The sequence below is a fragment of the Mustela erminea genome, chromosome 15 (assembly GCF_009829155.1).
Source record: "Mustela erminea isolate mMusErm1 chromosome 15, mMusErm1.Pri, whole genome shotgun sequence".
NCBI lineage: Eukaryota > Metazoa > Chordata > Mammalia > Carnivora > Mustelidae > Mustela > Mustela erminea.
The window spans coordinates 46178501-46202616 of NC_045628.1; the positions used below are offsets into that span (position 1 = coordinate 46178501).

Consider the following 24116-nt stretch of genomic DNA (forward strand, 5'->3'; position numbering starts at 1 on the left):
AGAAAGGTCACAGATTCTGTAAGACAGGACTCCTAGTTAGACAGATTTTGACTTTACTTTGGGGGGGGCGGGCACTAGAAAGGTTTCGAGCAGAAGATTGACATCTGACTTGTATTTTCAAAGGCTTGGTTTGGCTTCTGCTTTGGGAAAAAATCCAGAAGAACAATGGCAGAAGCAGTGAATCCACTTAGATGGTGTAAGGATCATCCAGGGAGGAAAGCATGTTTGCTGGGACCAGAAGGAAGGAGCAACAGCGGTGGGAAATATTCTGATTTTGAAGGTAGAACCAACAGGACTTTATGAGTGGGTGTGTTGGGTATAAGAGAAAGAGGAGTCATAACACGAATTGTTTACTGAGGTGTAGAAGCAGATTCAAAGAGGAAAATGTGGCACGGCTTGGTGGCTCAGTGGGTTAAGCCTCTGCCTTTGGCTGGGGTCCATGATCTCAGGGTCCTGGGATGGAGCCCCACATCTAGCTCTCTGCTAAGCAGGGTCCCTGCTTTCCCCTCTCTCTGCCTGTCTCTCTGCCTACTTGTGATCTCTCTGTCTGTCAAATAAATAAATAAAATCTTAAAAAAAAAAACAAAGAGAAAGATGAGTTCCAATTTGAAAATGTGAGTTTAAGATGCCCATGAAATATTAAAGAAAGGTTCAATAGGCATTTGGCATTCAGTGGAAGGATATGGGCTGGAGGAAAAATTTGCAATTTTTCAGGTCTAGAGATATGCAGTCTAGGACATGTTAGGCTGCGTGGTCTCTTGTAGTCATATGTAGAAGTTTATCTTAAAATTTGCACATCATCCAATCTGTATTTAATATTTACCATGGGACATAGTAGAAATGGTAACATCTCCCTCCCATACACATGCACACAAAAGCATTATCCCGAGGGAGTGTTTTGAATAACATGACAGATGTCTCTAGGATGGACCTCTTTTGTGTCCTGTTTACTGTGATCTTGACCATCTTATTTGTAAGAAGAAATTTTCAAAATCTCATAAATACGGTCTGTTGAAGGGTTTGTTTTTACTACTACTACTGGTTTCTTTTTTCTTTAAGATTTTAAAAATTTATTTGACAGAAAGAAATCACAAGTAGAGAGAGAGGGGGAAGCAGGCTCTCTGCCGAACAGGGAGTCCAATGCGGTGCTTGATCCCAGGACCCTGAGATCAGGGTCTGAACCCAAGGCAGAGGCTTAACCCACTGAGCTACCCAGGCACTCCACTACTACTGGTTTCTAAAAAGCTGACTGACCTTTAACACTCTCTTCATGATTGTAGAGCACGAGGCTGCTTCTCTCCCCCATATCGGAGAGCAGGGGAAGAAGTGGAGGGTTCAGAAAACCGACCTGAGCTAGGCCCTTGCACTGGGCTGCGTTCACCCTCTCACCTCTGCTTGCTTTCTACCTTTCCTCTTTCCAGGTTCCATAGTAGACATAGGCCGTTCTCTAGCAGCATGATGTTAAAAAAATAAAATAACCACAAAATTCTCATTGCATGTAGTACAGTAAATTAGGAAATGCAAGTTAGGACAATTTAGTGTAAGGGGTCCCATCAAGAATGAGAACAATGGGACGGAAGGAAGACAACAGAGGAAGGCCAGGGCTTCATGAGGATAACTGACCCTTCATTCCCCACTGCTTCTTTCAGTTTACCTTTGTCTGTTGTTGCGATTTATTTTGAGTTTGTGCTTTTCTGTCCTCCGGTTTCAGTTGTATGTTTTCTCAAAATAATCATGGGTTTCACAATGCTATTCTAGAACTTAGATTTTTGTTAGAGGCCCACTTAATGTGGAGGTTTTTAAAATGTTGCTGAGGTCTTTGTCCATCTTGTCTAAATTTATTTATTTATTTTTTTAAACTTGCGTTTATAAAATATTCTTAGAGTTTCATAAAATACCTTTATTTGATTGAGAGCCTGAAATGCCTTTTTTTTTTTTTAAAAGATTTAATTAATTTATTTGACAGACAGAGACCACAAGTAGGCAGAGAGGCAGGCAGAGAGAGAGGGGGAAGCAGGCTCCCTGCTGAGCAGAGAGCCCGATGCGGGGCTCAATCCCAGGACCCTGAGATCATGACCTGAGCCAAAGGCAGAGGCTTTAACCCACTGAGCCACCCAGGTGCCCAGGAACCTGAAATGCTTTAATGCCTAGTTTGTTGCCATCTCAAAACTACTGTGTTTGTGAGTACAAAATGGTTCATTTAGGTTGAATGTTTGAATTGTTTAATGGTAATAGGTTGTGTAAGCCTTCTTTAAAGAGATCACCTTTCCTGGAATGTTTTCATGATAGGTAAGAATGAATGTGACACTTCTTAGGATGCTTGTTATAAAATAATAACCAGCATCTCCAGGAGATATTCACAGAGGATTGTTATTTAATTGTAAAAATTACATAGGTCTACGTAATTTCTACTCTCCTTTCTTGAAATCTTAGCAAATGGCGGAGGCCATAACATTACAGAAAGTCTATACTTTACTTTAAACTTAAACACTTATGGTTGTGACTTTTAACTTTTATACTTAATACCTCTAATGCATAATTATCATAATGACAAGGCACTGAAGATAAATCTGTTTGCTGAATTTTAAGGTTTTAGATATTTACTCTATTAACCTCAAGAGGTGAAAGCTAAAGCCAAAATCCATTCCTTCAGCAAATATTTGAGTGTCTGCAGTATGTTATGTAATTGAAGATACAAAAATAAATAAAATATGGTATCTTCCCTCAAGGAATTTGTGGTCATTTGGGAGAGGAAGGCACACACAAAGATAAAAGTAATGGAGTATAGTAATTGCAAAGATAGAGATAATTACCAGGTATGATGGGTGGGGAGGGCACCTCACTAGGGGGCCTAGCTAGAGTTTTTGACCCTTTTTATTATGTCTGAGTAGGATTGATCGAGGGTTGCAGTAGACAAGGCAAATAGACATTTTTTCCAGTGTCAGTACCGACAGAGTGGATGAAGAGGGGCTGGGGGGGAGGGGAAACTAAAAAGCAGGGTGTCGTTCTGGAGTAAAATGTAGCAGCAGAGCATGAAATAGTCAAGGCAGCTTCTGGGTGGAGCTCAGATGTTGTAGAAGTCACAACAGTGAAAGCAGTTTACTGGCTGACTTGAAGCCATGTTTAAATTAGTGTTTGGAAACTCCTAAGTGCAGTGTGGAGAAGGCAGAAACACAGTTCATTGTTCTGCTGTTCACCAGGATGTGGAGATTGCAGATGGGCAGTTGCCTGGGGGCTGATACACGTGACATCTGAGGTGACTGAGAGACATTCCATTGATTGAATATTAACTGAGTAAAATGCAAAGGTGGAAAGTGCCCTTAAAATAATCTAGTCAACTCTGTTTGAGGACGGCTGTGTTTTGTTACTTACAAGTAATGGAAAAGAATAAAAAAGATTAATTTCTTGGTCAAGGAATGTGACAGTGTTGAAAGATAAAATTCATACACAGGTCACATACAAGGACACCAGTAAATTAACACTTCTTTGAGGGTGTACAATTTAAAACTCTGCTGTAGTTGGGATTTCTAGTACAAAAAAAAAAAAAAAATATATATATATATATATATATATATATATATATATATATATATAATCACTGAGCTCAAAGAACTTGACAGTTACAAACAGTGCAGTTAAAATTATGTTTGAAGATGTATAAAGGAATTATCTGTGGAAATAGAATTGCTGAAAAAGAAAGACACCGAAGAAGTTCTTATATATTCTTTGGTTTTCCCTGTTGGATGGCCCAGACATGATTAGCCTACAATTTGCTCACATCCTTCTCTCTCACAAGTGTGCTTTGTTCCTTACTTAAAAACCAGTGAAAGTTGGTTACTTACTCTTAAATCCTCTTAACCATAATGTACAAATAATGTAACCAGAGACAGCTGATGAAGCATAAATAATGGCTTAGTGGGGTTTCTAACTGTAGAGTAGCTGCAAGAAGCATTTTTAAAGACAACTTGCTTACTCTTTATCACGTCACCATTAAATGTTTGAATATGCCCAAACAGTCCTAATATTTTATCCTTCCAATTAGCAACTTTCCCTTTTTAGGGTGACTTCTACAACACTGTTCCTGGCCCGATCACGATGATTCTTTTTACTTTTTCTCTGAGTCTGCTATTACTTCTTTCAGCCTTTAAGCTCTTCATTTCTTACTGAGTGCTAAGAGTAACACTGCATCATGCACTCTCTTAAAAAAAAAAAATTCTTTATCCTATGTTACCGCATTTGATCTTTTATGAAATGCTTATAAGCTAAAAATAGGAGGTAGGATTCTTCCCATTTCACTGATGTGAAAATGAAGCCAGTGAGAAATTGCTTCAAATCACAATGACCTGCTAGGAAACAAAAAATTGGATCACTTCATATAGGATTCTTAGGCCTTTCTCTCATCGCCCTGGGAAGTGCTCATCACTCACCAGGATGGCTCTTCAGAGGGCAGCCCACATCTGGTTGTTAGACCCTTCTGAGCAGCACAACTCATGAATCAAAAAATTTACTTTTTTTTTTTTTAAAACACCTCCTCACAGGCACTGGGGTTCTGCCTTTTCCCCAGACATGTACTTCTATATATCCAGGTGGTATATTAGAAATACGTGTTTGGTCATTTTCCAGTTTCCTGGTATAGAGGACCTAAAACCTAGACTTTTTTAAGTGATAAAAATGTGTTTTGTATGCTAATGAGATGACTCAGGCAGATGGGGTAGGAGAGGAGGAACCTAGATAGCTCCAGGATGGGATGCTGGTCACCAGAGTCAACAAGCATGTGATTAGAGGGTTAGAATTATCAGCCTACCCTCTGACCTCTGGGGGATGGGGAAGGGGGCTGATGATAGAGTTGAGTCACCACTGACCAATGATTTGATCAGTAGTCCCCATGTCGTGAAGCTTCAGTAAGAACTGAAACTGGGGATATTCATAGAAGCCATGGAAACTGTACTACCTCCCTACCCCCATTCTTTGCTGTATGCATACCTTCCCTTTGGCTGTTCCTGAATTGTATCCTTTATATTAAAACTGTAATAATAGATATAGTGCTTTCCTGAGTTCTGTAAGACACTAAATGACAGAAAAATAAGTGGGAGGAGGGGCATGGAAATCCCTGACTCTAGCCAGTCCATCAGAAGTGTGGGTTATGGGTGATCTCTAGGTCTTGGGATTGTTTTCTGAAGTGAGGGCAGTCTGTTGAGGCTGAGGCCTTAAACTCCATGGGGTCTGCATTTAACTCTAGGTACTTCCTGTCAGAATTGAAGTGGAATACTACCCAACTGGTGTCCACGAATCAGAGAATTGATAGGATAGTTATTGAAACATTGTATTAGGTGTCAGGGGAAAAAAAAAAAAAAGGAAAGAAAGAATCCAACTGTGTTCCCTTCCAGTGTGTGTTCCGTATGTTCCCTTCCTTGCCTGGTGTTTTTTGTTACATTGGAGTTTCTTGGACTTTTATTCATCTTTTCTGTAGGTATTTCCCCAAAATGACATGTATGTGTAGTAAATTGGATTAGTGGACTAATGGTATTTTAAGTACGTGCCTTTGTTCCATAGTATATGAACACATTAAGTTGAAACATTCATTTAAAAATATGTTAGCATATCTATCTGTCATCCAGCCATCCATCCAGAGTGCTTACATCTAGTCCCCTGAGTTTGGCCACATGTGGATTACTTGTGATTGCACGAGGCAAGATTATACAAAAAGACAGTCATTGTGTGAAAGCCACATCTGTGTATTTAAACACTGTTACTGGCAGATAGGTAGCAGTTGTGAAAATAAAATCTCTGGAGAGAAAAACAGTTAAAAATGAAGTCTGAAATTTAATTGCCTGAGTTTGAGTTCTGACCTCACTACTTTTAGTTGTTTGACTTTCACTCACTCAACTCTAGTTTTGTTATCTGTAAAATGGGGTAATTGCAATGTCAATTTCATGATCATCCCGTGAAGATTTTAAAAATTAATGGAATATCCTGAGGTGCCTGGGTGGCTCAGTTGGTTCATTGTCTGCCTTCAGCTCAGGTCATGATCCAAAGTCCTGGATTAAGTCTCGTATTGGGCTCCTTCCTCAGTGGGGGAGTGCACTTCTCCTTCTCCCTCTGCCTTCTCTCTCCTTCTCTCTCTCCCATAAATAAATAAATCTTTAAAAAAATTAATGGGAGAAGCTTAAGACAGGACCTCAGAACACTCAGTGTATTTTAGCCACTGCTGCTGTTATCCCTACTAATACAACTGTCACTACTACTGTTTTACTACTAATAAGCTTGTTTTGAACCTGATTTACAGCATAAAGTGGCTGTACAGCTTATAAATTGTTGTGAGCACATATTTATTCAAAATGATTTTACGTGTTTTTGAACTTGTATTTTTTTTTTAAGATTTTATTTGACAGAGAGCACAAGTAGGCAGAGCAGCAGGCAGAAAGAGAAGGGGAAGCAGGCTCCCTGCTGAGCAGAGAGCCCAATGCGGGGCTCGATTCCAGGACCCTGGGATCATGACCTGAGCTGAAGGCAGAGGCTTTAACCCACTGAGCCACCTAGGCGCTCTTGAACTTGTATTTTTTTTTTTAAGGTTTTATTTATTTGATAGAGATCACAAGTAAGCAGAGAGGCAAGCTGAGAGGGGTAGAGGAGAAGCAGGCTCCCTGCTGAGCCAAGAGGCTGATACAGGGCTTGATCCCAGGACCCCAAGATCATGACCTGAGCCGAAGGCAGAGGCTTAACCCACTGAGCCACCCAGGCACCTCTGAACTTGTATTTATCTAATGAGGAGTTTCACAGTTGAAATATAAAAGTGACTGAATCACCTGTAAGATTTCTTGAGAAATGATAGAGGAAATGCTAATGAAATACTAGATAAGAGATCAAATAGACTAGGAGAGCAAAGGGAATCTCTTCTTATAGTGCAGATACAGAACTTTGAAAGAAGCAAAAAAAAAAAAAAATTGGAAATGAAAAGAGTAAATGAAACACCCCAGGCCTAATTAAATAGAGGTCTTGCTTGTGAATAATTGACAAACAGACATAAAATTGAAAGAGCAGAGCATAGCAACCGTGTGTTACCATCATGAGCAATGTATAGCAAGATTTGGTTACTTGAGTTAAATAGATTGAATTAATTAATGCACTAAATGCTGTCATGATAGAAATATTTTATACACTCTTTTATTTGTGTTTTTGTCTTAAATGTAAGGCTGACAGAAAGGGGAAGCATGAGTAGCACAAAACTAATGAGAAAATATGCATCTACTGTAACTTCAAAATGGCTTCACTAGAGTGGGAGACAAAGGTTGAAGTATCATCACTCCCAGCACAAACAGCTACTGTATGTGGCTCTCGGAAGAGTTCATTCATTGGCCTCATTGAACATTGGCGCCGGGTGGCTCGATTGGTGACTCTTGTTTTCGTCTCAGGTCATGGTCTCAGAGTCCTAAGATGGGGATCCCTGCTCAGCGGAGAATCTGCTTCTCTGCCCTTACCCCTGGCCCCTCCTCATGCACACCCTCCCTCTCTCTATTTCAAATGAATTAAAAACAACAACATTGTTTCTTCAAATTAGCCTGCTAAGTGATTTTACAACAAAATATGTAAAGATTTTATTAACAGCTAATTAACATGTTAGAATAGCTAATTAATATATTAGAATAACAAATGTTATTTTGTATACAGCTAGTTTAAAAAACAAAACTCCATGTTCTCATGCAACTTTCTTTCTCATGCTTTCCTTCTATTCCATTTTATTGAACCAAGGCTATAAATGTGTATTTTTTGACTTTCCCATTTTGTTGGGCATTTAGGTTGCTTTCAAAGATATTCCCATTCTTACAGGTGAAACCTCACTCTTGTCAATTTCTCAGGATTAATTGGAAGCCTAAACATAGTAGCATACTTAGAATTACTATATGCATTTTTTCATCATTATTTCATATAGTTCACAGTAATGGGAAGCAAAAGAAAAAAAGTTTTAACCGAAATTCATCTGAGCACCCAACCTTGGTTTGGGTCTCTATATCTTTATATATCATTATGTATCACTATATAATGATATAAATATATCATTTATGTATCATTAATTTTTTTCCTTGATGTCATCTAAAACTATGCATAGATTTTAGGCAGTGATGACTCAGTGTCCTGCTTGGTGACCAGTACATTGTGATAGGGCCTTAGCGCCCCCCTGTATTTGTTCATGTGCACTGTGAGAGTAGCTCCCCGATAAAGGAGGAGAATTGTTCTTAGATAATAAACACACATTGTGCTCAGGGTACCAGTAAAGAAAAGGTGACAATTGTTCTACATGTTGCTAAAGTAGCTTGTGCTACCTTTTCATTCCCATTAGAGATTAGCTTGGACAACAGAACACTCTTTTCCACGTACTCATTGTTCCCTGTCGAGAGATCCCGATTTCGAAAAATGTTAAAATTATGTTGAAATGGGCTTAAAGTTCAAAAGTCCGTATTTGCTCCTCTTTTTCTGAATGGATTATTTTGTAGTGTTCATGGTGGTCAAGGGCTCTAATTTTAAGTAAAACTCTATTAAATGTGGTTTGTTCCTGAGAGCATTTCCTAAATTTCATCTTGTGTTTTTTTAAGTAGGAAATTTCCTTCTTTTTTGCATTTGAAAACATAAAGGTTTAAAAAAATTAGTGAAATTTATCTTTAGTAGATTGTAAGGTTTTTCACAAATGTTTTGTTGTTAAAGTGTTTTACCTTTTATATATTATAATTTTGTCCTTTCAAGGCATTTAATATACTCTCTTTTAGTCTCTGTAGAAACGCTGGAAAAGAATTTGAAGCAGATGGGAAGGCAGCTTCAACAGCTTGAGAAAGATTTGGAAACCTTTCCCCCTCCTGAGGACTTGCATGATAAGTTTGTGACAAAGATGTCCATATCCTTCTGATATCTAAATAACTTAAGTCACTAGTCTACTAGAGTTACAATTTATTTAATGTTGTAGGTATATTTGCATAACCAGTGGTTATTCTGTAGTGCCAAATAGCAGTTTAACTTTCGCCTTCTTGTGGGAAAATTTATCAGTGTCTTTGCCTATCATGAATAATACGGAAATGTGCTTTCAATTCTTTTTTAAATCAGTTTGGATATTTTCTCTCATCTTTGCCCTTTCATTTGCCCTCTTTCTTTCTGATGTTCATGGTAAATTGAAAGGATGTGAAAACTGAGTTTTAGGAAGTTTGAATCTAACTCATGATGTAATTTAGATGATTCTGAAATGTTTTAGGAAGGAAACAAAGGCTTTGTGAACTGGTATAACTAGTCAGCTTAATTTCATGGGTTGTTATAAAACATTATCTCATGTTCCAGAAACTTTAATATTTCCTTTAGAAATACTGCCTAGTTCCAAAATGAAAATGGAATTTGTCGTGATCACTACTTGTATAGGTCTTCTCCAAACCGAAAATAAAATGTGTGTGTGTCTGTGTGTGGGTGTGTGTGTGTGTGTGTGTGTATAAATGAGACTTGTGTCCTTAATTTAAGGTTTCTTTTGAATTCGATTATCTTTGGTTTCACTAACTTTGTGGCTTAATCTCTAATGAGTAATTGAAGTAATAAACTTTTTTTTTTAATTTCCTGAAACGAATGTTGAGTTGCTTTGCAAACCATTCTGTGAGATTAGAGACTGATATCTTTTGTGTTATAATAAAGTATTACTACTATGCATTATTAAAATCCCATATGGACCTCAGAATTTTATATGAAAGGATAACCCACTTCCAATGAGCTCTTATAAATAGACATTCCTAATATTTTAAACTGAGGTACTTGAAATCAGATAACTACTTTTCCTCTTCCCATATCTGCTCCCCTGAGATTTAGAAAATCACAAAATTATTATTTGGTTTGTCGTAGATTTTATTGTATATGCTTTCAGCTTAATTGTGAATTAGTTCAATTTTTAGCTTTCTTTGCTGTCTCTCTTGGGAAATATCATAAAAATGCACTCCAGCAACAATCAATTCAGGCTAATGTGTTTGTTTCCTTTCATATCTCTCCTACCCATCCAGTTTCTTGTCTTATTAGATAGGGCACTGTTATCACTACATTTGAGAAGGGTTTTTTTTGTTTGTTTGTTTGTTTTTTGTTTTTTTAAACTAAAGGTGAAATCCATATTTACCCATCAAAAAAATACTTTCGCAGCACCTTCTTATTTGGCAATGTATGATTTTTAAAACTAAATTGGTTATTGCAGTTACATTGGCTTCATCATTCTTAGTTCCCCCCCATCATTTTATCATGTTAAAATATTTATATGTGACAGTTTATTTTAATCATTAAGCACTGTTAATTGAAGTACTTTCATTGTTCCCTATAGAGAGAACACATTTTAGAAAAGGGTTTACTTGCATGCAGTTTCTGGTAATACACTGTGAGCGTACTAATTGGGAGGCTTGGGTTTCTGTCACCTATAACCTAAGATAAATTCCTGAGCTTGGAGTGAAGGTGGTAGAATCCCGCTCAGCAGACGATCCCAGGACCTATCCACACTTGTATTCATATGACACAAGAAACTGAATGATGTTGGCTTCTTGAAAGGTATGCAGCTCATAAAAAGCAACCAGCAGGAAATCAGAAACAGGAAGGATGATGCTTTGTTGGAAACAATTTTTCATTCTGAGTACAATTATACTCCATGGACAAGAAAGCTACTACATCCTGTCGCTAAATATCACAACCTAGAAGCCTCTAATGAACTGATTAGCATTCATGTATCTCTTGGAAGTCAGATATATGAACAGTTGGTGCACTTTGCTATTGACAAAGCTTATAATCATAAATATTCTTTGCTGAGATTAGATTGCACTCGTTTGCTTTTCATCTTGGTTAGACATACTAGTTTCGAAGTAATTAAATTCATTCATTGCAAAGCTTTGTTTACTTTAATTAGGACTGACAACAAGTCACATTTTGAATATTAAATGGATTTATATAGATCTTATTAAAATGGCAAATTGTGAGCCTCTTATCAGATCTCAGAAAATGAAAGAATTCGGAAACTAAAATGCACAATGAATAAAAATGTATTTAACTAAAGTTTGGGTTCTTAACGCTCAAACTTTGCCTTAAGTTTTAGTGCTTATTAGTTGAAACGCATGTCTAATTGTTTGGTTCATCAACCAATTCTGAAAGAATGTATGTATTATTTAACTTGCTAGGGATGCATTTTTTACAAGTAAATATTTAAACAATCATGACTTAGTAACTTAAATAATCCGTTAATTGAATTGTTTTAAATTATAATGATAGAATCTGTTATATGAAATTTCGCTATTAGCATTCACTTACAGTATATTGTAATTTTATTCTTCCAGTGACTGCTTTTTATTTATATAACTACTGAGTATAAAAATGTGAATTTAATACATCCTTTTAAAATGCATGTACAGTTATTTCATATACTCACATTGACTTTTTAGTAATACTTATGTTACTTTCCAATTGCTAAGCCTGGGTCAGAAATACGATTGGAGTTGACCGTTTCCACTGTAAATATTTCCTTAAAAAATTTGGGACATGAATTTGAGGCAGGGCCACCAACATAGTTACATGCAAACTATTACATGTGAAGTATCCACACTTACCTCTTCTATGTGAGAAAATTAGGAAAATACCAGGATTGGTGTCATGTGGTGCCTGTTCATTTCTTTTGAACTTTAGATTCTAGAATACTTCTTATATTAAGGAAGATAACAAATAGATCCTAAAGCATTGCCCTTGAATTTCTCCTTGCCCGGAATTTACCTTTTCTTCTCTTCCTACCCCATCTCCTGAGTCTCTTAGAAAAAGTCATTTTGCCAGACATTTCTATATTTTTGTATTTGTCACATTTATAATCACTTGGCTTTTTCTCATGTTATAGTCTTTAAATTTCTTCACTGCAATCTTACTTTATTTTCATACTTTTTTTTCCTTGTTCTCGTATATAGCAATGTGTTAGGCACTTTTGAAATTATTACACAGATGCTAAAACTATTCCAATAAATTCCTTGAAAGACTTAGATCTTATAGCTGTATTCCACACTGTGTAAAACACAGCATCTTTTAGGTAAAAGAATTCAGTACCTTTCTATGTGATTGAACAGCAGTTAGAAAGTAAAATAGAGGAATGGGATCTGTGAAATATAAACTCGTATAATACATGTCCATTTGAAAGAGTGGGAGTTTGGGTAATTGGGTGATTTGTAATAGAAGATTTTTCTCTTGAATTTCCCCTCTCTCCCTTCCTTCTTAACTTCCTCGTCTTTCCTTCCTTACCTTCCATTGAAATTCTAGTGTTTTTCTTTTTTTTAAGATTTTATGTATTTATTTGACAGAGAGAGACACACAGAGAGAGGGAACACAAGCAGGGGGAGCGGGAAAGGCAGAAGCAGGTTTCCTGCTGAGCAGGGAACCTGATGCGGGGCTCGATCCCAGGACCCTGGGATCATGACCTGAGCCGAAGGCAGCTGCTTAACAACGGAGCCATCCAGGCGCCCTTCCATTCACATTCTTAACAAACTTCTAAAACTTGTATTAAAATATCCTGCTCCTCATCCAAATCGGTAATGATCTTTTCCTTCCCTGAAGCCTCACTGTGCTACAGCTACAGCACTTGGTGCTCGCGGCTCTTTTGTTGTAACACTCCATGTGTTCCAGGCCACGTCCCCTTAGCCAGGAGTTGCCCGACAGCCCGACGTAAACTAGCCTCTCTCTGTCTGTATAATATCACACACTTTTATTTTCATCATTACACTTATCACTCTCTGACGATTCATGCATTTCCTTCTTTATCCTCTGTCCCCACTCTCCAGAAGGTATGTGTCATGAAAGCAGGGATTCTGCTTACCTCGTTAAGTAGTGTTTTCTCTATTGCCCAGAACAGTGAGATGCAGTGGAGCTTAGTGAATACTTACCGAATGGCTGGCTGGCTGCCTGGCCAGCTGGATCCCGACTACTTAAGATCTATGAAAGGTATTAGCTGTAGGGGACCGACTAAAGCTGGTCCTTGTAAGATGTGTCAATGGAAGTGATAGCTATCATTGTGGGGGGAAAGCACAATAATCAGGGCAGGACAGGAGACTGAATGTGGAATGTATTGTGCTGGGTGGTTTCACCGTCGCTCAGTGAGAGAATAGCCCATCAGCAATGATGTGGAGTGCCTCATTAATGTAACCGTTTATTCTGACCTATCAGACAATCCTTTTAAACTGAAAATTAATTTGACATTTTCCCAAATTGTTTCTGTTCGGTCACAATTTTGCCATTCTTGTGGGTAATTCCAGTTATTCAAAGCTCCACTTCATTCCTTTGGGAGCAAATTGTTTCATAGATAACAATGATAAGAAAATTAACTTAGAAAGCTCTCTAGCTGTTAAAACAAGACCATGTCATTCCCATGGTTTTGGCTCTTGGTTTTCTTTCCCCTCTTATCTTTTTAGTTTATATAGAATTGCAATATTTTATTAAGAACATTCAGGCAGGCGCCTGGTAGCTCATTCAGTTAAGAAACTGACTTGATTTCGGTTCAGGTCACAATCTGATCTCTTGTGAGATTGAGTCCTGTGTCGTGCTCTGTGCTGGGTGTGGAGCCTGCAGAAGATTCTCTTTCTGGGGGCACCTTGGCATAGTTGGTTAAGCACCTGACTCTTGCTTTCAGCTCAGGTCTGATCTCAGGGTCATGAGGTAGAGTCCTGTGTCGGGCTCTCCACTCAGTGGGGAGTCTGCTTGAGTTTCTCTGTCCCTCTCCCTCTGTGCCTGTATCCCCCCTCAAATAAATGAATATATTTTTCTTAAAAAACTCTCTCCTTCTTTCACCCCCTCAACACCTTCTGTCTTGCTCTCACTCAAAAAAAAAAAAAATGCTCAAGCATATTTCTAATGTTTTATTGACTTGTGATTACTATCTGAAAATCCTAAGAAGTGTTATTGGGTAATACTTAACAGCTTGACTTTAACCTGTTGACCAAATTGATTCTTTTTTTAAGAAATATTTATTTATTTGAGAAATCACACAAGCAGTCGGGTTGGGGAGGTGGTTGGTAACAGCAGACAGAGAGGGAGAAGCAGGGAGCCCAATGCAGGGCTTGATCCCAGGACCCTGGGACCATGACCTGAGCTGAAGGCAGACACCCAACAACTGAGCCACCCACATGTCCCCAAACTGATTCTTGAAAACGGGCATATTCCCTGGTATTAGGATAAAATGACTAATATTTGTGAAGTGCCTGTTAATAAAATGCGAAGCCTTACCCTGCAATGAGGGAGAAGAAAAGGAGTAGCTTTAGGACCATGCAATTAGCAACACTCCCTAAAGTAGTACACCTAGCGTGTTGTCTAGCACACCTATTTTCAGGGACTCTCTTAGGCCTTAGCATTACATCCAAATTGTATGTGTGTGAATGTGTAGATATGAAATTTTTTGAATGGAAGTTCCATAGCTTTCATCACACTTCTGAGGAGGCCTGTTACCCTTGCCACCAAAGTTTAAGAGTGATGGCACACTAGCGGAAAATGAATAATTGGCACCAATGTTTTGACAGATGAGTAGACTTAATGCAGCCAAAAAGATGGAACACAGCATCTACAGACGGGACTGATTGTCAGAGGTGACTGTCCTCTAGAAATGTGGTAGGACCCAAGCCCTAGTAGGGAGTTGGACTAACAGGAACAACTCAACTCTGTTCTAGCAGAATACAATGGATTACAACTGCTGTGTGTTCAATGGAACGAACTTAGAGCCATAGAGATGAGAGAAAAAGGCTTTGCAAAAGAGGAAGAATTGAAGGAAGCTTTGAATGATAGGTTTGGACAAGCAAAGGCAGAAATCAGTTTCTCTTTTAGATAAGAGTTGAGAATAGATAAATAATCCATATGGCTATAGCCTATGTCTGGGACACAAATAATTTTAGGTGAGAGTTATAGATTGAATAAATAAACTAATGCTGATTTCTGACCTTACTATATAAATGATGGAATGATTATTTCATGTTACAAATGAATCACCATATGGTCCATTTAATGTTAGTTCCTGAATGTGTTTCAAATGTTTTTTAATTTACATAAATTCACTTTATAATATTTCATGAATATGGATATTTCCTACGACAAAGTGATTGGAAATCCGTCACGTGTGACTGTATTGTTATAATTTCTTACGATTTTGTGATTTGAGTAATTATACAAAATCTTTTGTTACTCATCCAAGCATTAAAAATTGATACTGCACATACATTCGTCAACTGCTGCTACTGTTCTGAACTAGATTCTAGAAAATATAAGGAGGCATTTTGCTATTCAGATGAATATAAACTGAGCCACAGGAAGATCTAAAGATTTTCTTAAGGTTGTTAAAAAATATCAACTCTTGCATTAGAATCCAGACTTCCTACATTCTAGTTTATTCGTTTTTTCCTAAAATACTATATATAAAAGTAAGAAGAGCAGAGTATGACGGGGGAAAGAAGAAAAAAGAACGAACCAGCTTTAGAAGGGTAGTAGGTAATCTGTGGTCTGACCCTAGACATGGGTATAAGTGAGCTGTGATTGCCTGGGATGCCTTTCCTTTTGGGGAGCTTGGGTTCTAAGTGTCAGAAATTTTCTGTGCACCTTGAATATCACTACCCATCCGGAACCAGTGCTGTCTCTTACTCAAAGTGAAGAGCTCAGATCAGTTTCCTTATTTTATCTTCCACTGGGGAATACTCTGATCAGAGGAATCCTATCTTTTAAAATTGAAAATTGTGGAAAATCTTTCCTTTAGGTTATAAACATTCCATGTTCGGTTTTGTTTTCTTGGTCTTAATCTAGTTGTTTTTACTACTGACTTGTAAAAAAAAATAATACTATATATTTTTTTACATTAAAGACAACAAAATGGCTTTCATAAGCTTAATTCTATATGTTCCATATCTTTAAATGTCCCAACGAGCCATAGAGGAATATGAACGATACTCTTAACAGTGTCATCTTTTCAGAATGAGGTATGGTATATCTAACTGCATTAGTGATTTGTCACACCACAAAGGAAATGCTATGGTTTGTTTAAAAAATGTTTTCTAATGCTATCATTACATTCACTGTTAGCCTTCTGAAAATCAGTGTGCTTTGAGCTGTGTTGTCATAAATAAGAGAGAGAAGAACATTTCTGTATGTGCAGGCATATGTGCCAGATCATAATTTTAAATCATGTAATGCATAGAATAAGGTATGTACCAATTTTCCAAAAGAAGGTTAAAACATGAAGTTATGTACATTTGAAGTTCTTAATGTAACTCTTAATTTATTTTTGGATTGATTTTAGAAGCTTAAAGCTTAAAATGAATAAGTGGGCAATAAAAAAGCTAAGTGTTTACATTTACTACAAAGTGGTATTCATCTCTCAAAGAACTTGGCATTATTAACTCATTACTCCTTGGAACAGCCCTGTAAAATAAGTAGTGTTCTCATTCCCATTTTATAGATGAGGAAATGGTAGCACAGGGAGATTGAGGCACTTGCCCATAGCCACTTACCACCAGGTCCAGGAGTCTGAAATTGACCCCCGTTGTTCTGTTTAACCTCTGTGTTCAGAGCCCATGTAGTTGATTTCAGTATTGTGGAAATTACTCCATTTCAGCTACCGAGCTCTACTTTAAATCATACTGCATGATCTGAATAACATAGATACACAAGTTGGAAGTAGAATTTCCTGGAACTCAGTTGTAAAAGAAAAATTTTAAATACTTAAATTTTCTGATAATTTTGACAAAGTTATGAGATTGAAGTTAGGATTTCACTGCTGCACAGGATGGATTGAGTTGTAGGAACAGTGACTTGTTAGAGGTACTTCTGGCATTTTGGAGATGTGTAATAGTGCCTAACAGTTCAAACACTAGACTCCCAGATTTGTCCTTAAACGTTACTTTGTAAATTTCTGAATCCCTTAACTATAACATACAGCTTTGTTATCACTGCAAAAGAACAATACGAGAAGCTTTTAAAGTTACACGAAAAGATGGAGAAGTTATACCAGAGTCTGATGGGATACTATGCCATCGATGTGAAGAAGATGTCCGTGGAAGACTTTTTTAATGACTTAAATAACTTCAGAACCACATTCATGGTATGTTAAAATTTTCATTTCTTTTCTAAAAAGGTGTCTGTGTCTATACCATCGCGTCAATTATTACTTTAATTTCATTACCTTATTCCACTCTTGTTGTCTGTAGTAAAAACCTACCTTTCCCTATGTTGAAAGTTAGCTTTAAAAATTTCTAATTTTAATACTATTGAAAAATAGAAAGTTTGTTCTCTTTTTGGCCTTCTCAACATTAAGCTGTAATTGGAAATTTTGATTGAAAATGTGACAAATTCTGAAGTTTTTCATAAAGACTCCCCTCCTGGCCAATTATAGAGCACTTTTATAATATGTTTTTGGCTATGAATTTGTTTCTTTATACTTAAGATCAATTTGTATTTTTGTGGTGTAATTTCACCAAATTCCATGAAGCTCTTATGAAGCTCTTTTTCTTTTTTTTCCTTTTCTTTTCTTAATGCATTGTACAATAAGCTACCTGTGATTTGCCTCTGAATGGATTTTACATTCCTAGGGTTTCCTTTAGATACTTTAATAGGGAGGTCAGGTCTTTGATGTGGAATCCTTTCATTTAGGCATTAAAAAGATCTTTTGAAAAGTATTAGCTGATTAGATGAGGAAAAAAAACCACACACATATTAAAGTGAGAAAGCATTGTTGCCTCCCCAGGGAAACTGGTGATACATTTCTGCAATAAAAAATTATGTTATTCTTAATAGATGGGTAAGTCATTTCTCTATTTCAGCAAATGTTTGTGGGAATTAAAAAGTTTCTTGAAGGGTAAAGAAAACTTGATTTTAAAGAAGCGTTTCTTTTTACTCCTAGGAAAAATTTATTGCTGAATGTATTGCACTTGGTTATGGTGAAATAGTCCTTTAATCAAAACTCAGTATTTTAAGGGAAAACTGGTCTACAATAAATACACGTTTTCCCATAGCTTTAGTTTTTTCCCTCTACAAATTCAAAATGATTCTTTAGTTTTTCAATACCAGAAGTAGAAAAATTGGATTCAATTGATAAGTATATTTATTATGTCTCTATATGTGTGAACTATTATACAGTATATTTCACTTTTATATCTTACGAGGCAACATGGCTTTAGTGGAAGTAGCAAAGGCTTTGCAGTCTAAGAACGCTAGGCTTGGATTCCACACTAATTATGTGACTATGAACTGATGTAACCTTACTGAACCTCAGTTTCCATATTTATAAATAGAAATATTAATTCCTTTCTCATAAAAGTGTTTATTAAACCAGCTACTACATATTAAATATTTATTGCAGCTTCTTGCACATGGTAGTTGTTAAATAAATTAGTGTGTGGTGAAGGATTAATTTAGTAGGCTTGAGGTTTTCCAACCCTGCGGATCTCAAAGAAAGTACACACCCTCCCTTGGCACCTGGGAGGTCACCTGTAGCCCTTAGAATACCTTGTCTCCCACAGATCAGATGTTTTTGGATGCCTGGGGCCTTGGACCAACCTATATATTGTTTTGTTTTGTGGGGGCTTTTTTCCATTTTATTTTATTTTATTTTACTTTTTTTTGGTGTGCCAGTATTCATTGTTTCTGCACCACACCCAGTGCTCCATGCAATCCGTGCCCTCCTTAATAGCCACCACCAGGCTCACCCAACCTCCCACCCCCACCCCTCCAAAACCCTCAGATTGTTTCTCAGAGTCCACAGTCTCTCATGGTTCATCTCCCCCTCTGATTTCCCCCAACTCCTTTCTCTCCATCTCCCCATGTCCTCCGTGTTATTCCTTATGCTCCACAAGTAAGTGAAACCATATGATACTTGACTCTCTCTGATTGACTTATTTCACTCATCATAATCTCCTCCAATCCCATCCATGTTGATATAAAAGTTGGGTATTCATCCTTTCTGATGGAGGCATAATACTCCATTGTGTATATGGACCATATCTTCTTTATCCATTCTTCCATTGAAGGGACAGTTCTTTCACCATCTTGGTTCTTTCACAGTTTGGTGACTTTGGCCATTGCTGCTATGAACATTGGGGTACAGGTGGCCCTTCTTTTCACTACATCAATATCTTTGGGGTAAATACCCAGTAGTGCAATTACAGGGTCAATGGGAAGCTCTATTTTTAATTTCTTAAGGAATTTCCATACTGATTTCCAAAGTGGCTGCACCAACTTGAATTCCCACCAACAATTTAAGAGGGTTTCCCTTTCTCCACATCCTCTCCAACACATGTTGTTTACTGTCTTGTTAATTTTGACCATTCTAACTGGTATAAGGTAGTATCTCAATGTGGTTTTGTTTTGAATCTCCCTGATGGCTAATGATGATGAACATTTTTTCCTGTGACTGTTAGCCATTTATATGTCTTCTTTGGAGAAGTGTCTGTTCATGTCTTCTGCCCATTTTTTGATGTGATTATCTGTTTTGCGTGTGTTGAGTTTGAAGAGTTCTTTATAGATCTTGGATATTAGCCTGGGGCCTTGGACCAGCCTATAGATAGTTTTTGCTAGAAATGTGTTTTATGGGGACTCCTGGGTCGCTTAGTCATTAAGCATCTGCCTTCTTCTCAGGTCATGATCCCAGGGTCCTGGGATCGAGCTCCACATCAGGCTCCCTCCTTGGCGGGAAGCCTGCTTCTCCCTCTCCCACTCCCACTCTCTTGCTGTGTGTCTCTCTGTCAAATAAATAAATAAAATCTTAAAAAATAAATAAAAGAAAGAAATGAAAGAAAGAAAGTCCATGCCTACATGACTGACCTTCCCAATAAAAACTCTTGATGCCAAGACATGGGAGAGTTCCCTTTCTTGGTTGTACTTCCTATGCGTTGTCACATGTCATTGCTAGAATAATGTAACTCCTCTGGGAGAAGTCAATTGTGATTTTAATCTGTGCCCTTTCACTGTAATAAACTGTAACCATGAGTACAAGAGCTTTTTAGGTTCTGAGTCCTTCCAACAAATTATCAAACCAGAGGGTGGTCTTAGGGACCCCTGACACAATTATGCATAAAAGTATAAAATAGATATATGGAATAATAACATCTATCATATATTGAGTGTTCTGTGAACCAGATATTCTTCCAAATGCCTTATATATGTTATCTCAGTCAATCTTCATAAAAGTTGTCCACCTTTCACTGTTACCATCCCTCTGTGGCACAGAGATGGAACATATCTGGCTTAATGTCATGTAGCTATAAAATGGTAGAATGAGGATTTGAACTCACCCTGTACAGGCTTCCTCCAAAAGTCTGTACAGTTAAATGTTATTTAGTGCTCCTTCTCATGTTTTATAGCTTATATTCTGTTTTACAGATAAGATTACTGGCATACAAAGGGTTTTCTAATGAAAGCAAGGGTTTAAGCATTTAGATTGGCATTTGAATCAAGTCTAATTCCAAATTTTTCTAATATCTGGCAGGATTAAAGGGCTTTGGGCATTCTGGGGGTAACTTGGTCATTGTTTTACTAAGTGATAGGCAGAGAGTGAAAGTGTTGAGTTGAGTGGAGAAGCATTCAAAAGAGGAGGGTAATAGAGTAAGAACAACACTTTATTTCAGAGTTCACATGGTTCCTAGAAGTAGATTCTGTCACACACACATGCGCATTGTACTGAATTAACCTCATTAGATATAAATATAAAAATATGTTTTATTTTATTTTTTAACTTTTATTTACTTATTTGACAGAGAGCACAAGCCGGTGGAGTAGTAGGGAGAGGAAGAAGCAGGCTCCCTGCTGAGTAAGGAGCCTGACACAGGGCTCGATCCCAAGACCCTGGGATCATGACTTGAGCTGAAAGCAGTTGCTTAACCAACTGAGCCACCCAGGTGCCCCAAATATATTTTATTTAAATGAATAATTTGGAGAGGAAAGTTTCTTTTGCATAAAAATAAAAAAAGACTGGAAGGAAGTGGTTATATCAAGGTGGTGAATTTGGCACACACATTTTATTGTTTCCTCCTTTGTGGTAAATATAGTTATACTGCTTGAATTTTAGACAGTGTATGTTTAAAAAGATGACAGTGTCAATATTGGCAAAAATTTTTGACAAATGGTTTGTTTTCTCAAATTCTCCTGATCCCTTATGTTGCTATTTAATTCCACACTATTCAGCTTTGAAAATCCAGTTAACTTCACTGAATCAGTGTGCAAATTTTAGCAACAGATGTAGTACTTTAATGTGTTAGGTCTGTTCTGGAAAGGCATATCAATACAATAAGCAAGAAAATAAATTTCCTTTTTAAGAAAATACTGGTAAGATACATTTATATTGTTACTTCATCCACTGGTATTTAGGAATACTCCTGGCCATGAATGAGCAAATTTTACCAATAAGGTGGAGGTCCATTTTGTATTACGTACATGGAGCTGGAGCCACTGTCCTCATTCCATACCTAACCCCCGCCCCTCCCACCAACTATGGCAGTTTCCCATGGAATGTTTTCTCCCAAGTTCAGATCATTCTATTTATGGTTTCCTATGCCTGGAGCATTCTGTCCATATTTTGCCTGGCAGAGTTACTATACTCACCCTTCTGCTCTCTGCTCAGACTTCGCTTCATCTAGTTAGATGTGTGTCTATCTTTCTTACCTTGTTTCTCTATTGTAATTCATGGCATTTATCTATTACTCAGCAGATGGGTAAATTTGTTGAGCAAGAGTCTAATCTTGGTGGGTGGGGGCCAGGCTTTGATAGCTAATACATATAATGCTAGCCAAGTGCCAGGTGCCCTATTCATTCATTTAACCCTAACAATTACTAGATGTGATATCCATATTGGTATTATTCTCATTTTACAGATAAAAAAAACTAAGGCTTATAGACGTTGTGACTTGCCAGCAACTGATGGAGCTGAGGGGCTAACCCAGGGAGTCTTGTATCAGTCTATCCCATAGATGCTGAACTCTATCAATTCCTATTGAACATGGGAATTACATTTAAATGACTAAAAGAACTAACCTGAAACTTAATACCTCCCCAAAATAAAAAATGTGACCTCTTTTATTTTTTTTCCAAATTTATTTTTAATAGTGATTGGTTTGTGAATAATTCTGTGAATAATTTATCCAAAAATATTTATATTTTAGAATTGCCCCAGAATTTATTCTTAAACAATTAAAGTCTGACTCATTTTTATTTAAAGCCCTTTGCGATACCTTTTACCAACTCATGTAATCTCTTACCAGTGTTACTAAGATCTTTTAACTACATTGTTTATATTTAGCTGTTCAGGTTCTTTTATATATTTATTGTTTTCCTTTCCTTTCTGAAAGTGCCTACACAATAGCTAAAGAAGGAGCATCTGTTCTAGACTGCTGCCTCAAGCCATGTAGACCAAGAGGCAAAAATTCCACTATCATGTAGCTTCCTCTGAGGAGCCCTGCTCATTGTGACCACAGCTTACCTCACCTCTTTTCTAGTTGGAGATTCTCATCCGGCAATTAATTTGTTGTTGTGTTAACAATCTACTCTAGGTAGATGGTTTCTATTTAGAACTACTCATCAATTTCCAAGAAATAAGGAATAAGTTTCCATTATCATCTTATTTAGCTTTATTTTTATTACTGTCTTCAACAAGACAAACCCAAAAACAACTGCCAGTAATTGAGTGCCTGTTTCGTGCTAGAATCCATGCTAGGTGCTTTATCTGCATCATCCAACTTTGTCTCCCCAGTGTTCTTGTGAGGTACAGAGTGTCACTTGTGCAGTAATGGGGGCTGGGGGGGCTGGTGGTAAAGAATTTGAGTGTCTTTTCAGAAGGCTCCAGAATTGGTAGGGGCTAGGATTTGAATGGAAGCCTGCCCGACTCCAACGCCTGTACTTAAGAAAATATTTCCAAGTAGACTATTGCTCAGAGAGTTTGGAAGAATTGTTAAAATGTGATTTTTAAGGGCTTTTTTGGTAATTTACTAGAGGGAATCAGCACAAGACCTACTTTATATCCTCATTCCTTAATAGAATAACTTTCTGTCTACATTGATGGGTTCATGGTACAGAAAGTTTGTTGGTCTGGTTCTATTTCACAGCATAAAATGTTCTCTTTTAAAATTAGAGGACTATTAATGTACCCCTAGGCTGGGGATGAGGGTTAAGGTTAGGGGTTAGGGGTAGAGAGTCAGCATCTTCCTGTAATAGATTGTTGTTTCCCATAGGACTCATGGGAACCTATAGAATTCAAATTGGAGATACTAGGTGGGAATACTTGACCCCGCACTGTAGGCTGAGTATGTTGGTGTCCTCCCAGGCATCAGGCTTCATCGGGTGAAGTTCATGCCTTCTGTTGTGTAGTGTTGTGCAACGATAATCATCGTTTTCCACTTGTAATTGGTTTTAGACTCATTGTTACATACAATTACCAATGTACCCATTACACACAGAGGTGTGGGCTTCTATGGGATGAATTGAGCCCATTATGGAATTCTCATTGGCTTTACTAGGACCCTCCATCCCTCCCCCAATCCTACCTAACAGCTCTAGCATGTTCACCTTGATTCTTTACATTTAGACCTAATTTTCATGTGTCTTGTTGGGCCCTATGGTCTTGAAGCACAATGTTTGTCTTGGCCCCACTTCTCACTCATATTTATATTAGAGAACGTTGCTCAAAGTGCCTTTGCTCACACCTGAAGCTTGTGGTCTCTTCTTTAACATTTTTGTTTCTTATCTTGGTGATGCTTTCCTTTTCCATCACTGAAAATTCTTTTGCTATTCTCTTTCTTTAGCAAGAATTATTAGCACAGTGCAACAACACTCTTAACTCCTTAAGCAAATTTCTACTGACACCCTGTTTATTTTGCTTAACGACCTCATCCTAGAGAAATACTTCTGAATGCTTCCCCTCTTGGCTCTCCTTTGTTAACATGTTTGAAAACAATTTTCCTACCAAATTGTACTTAAGAATATGTCATTTTTCTGTGTATTTGAACTATAATTGATACACAATATTACATTGATTCATGTGTACAATGTAATGATTCAACATCTCTATACATTATGCTATTATACCTATCACAAGTGTAGCTACCATCTATCATGACACAGCCTCATTGACTATATTC

The 24116-nt window shown here is 37.4% G+C and overlaps 1 protein-coding gene across 5 annotated transcripts in view; it reads left to right on the plus strand.

Moving 5' to 3' along the window:
- Positions 1 to 24116, plus strand: part of DIAPH3 (diaphanous related formin 3) — a 499882-nt gene that overhangs the window by 299628 nt on the left and 176138 nt on the right. For all 5 annotated transcript variants that reach the window (XM_032314557.1, XM_032314558.1, XM_032314559.1 and 2 more), the window contains 2 exons: positions 8763 to 8887; positions 16931 to 17095. In XM_032314557.1, coding sequence (XP_032170448.1) covers positions 8763 to 8887; positions 16931 to 17095 — 290 coding nt within the window. The remainder of the gene's footprint in view (positions 1 to 8762; positions 8888 to 16930; positions 17096 to 24116) is intronic.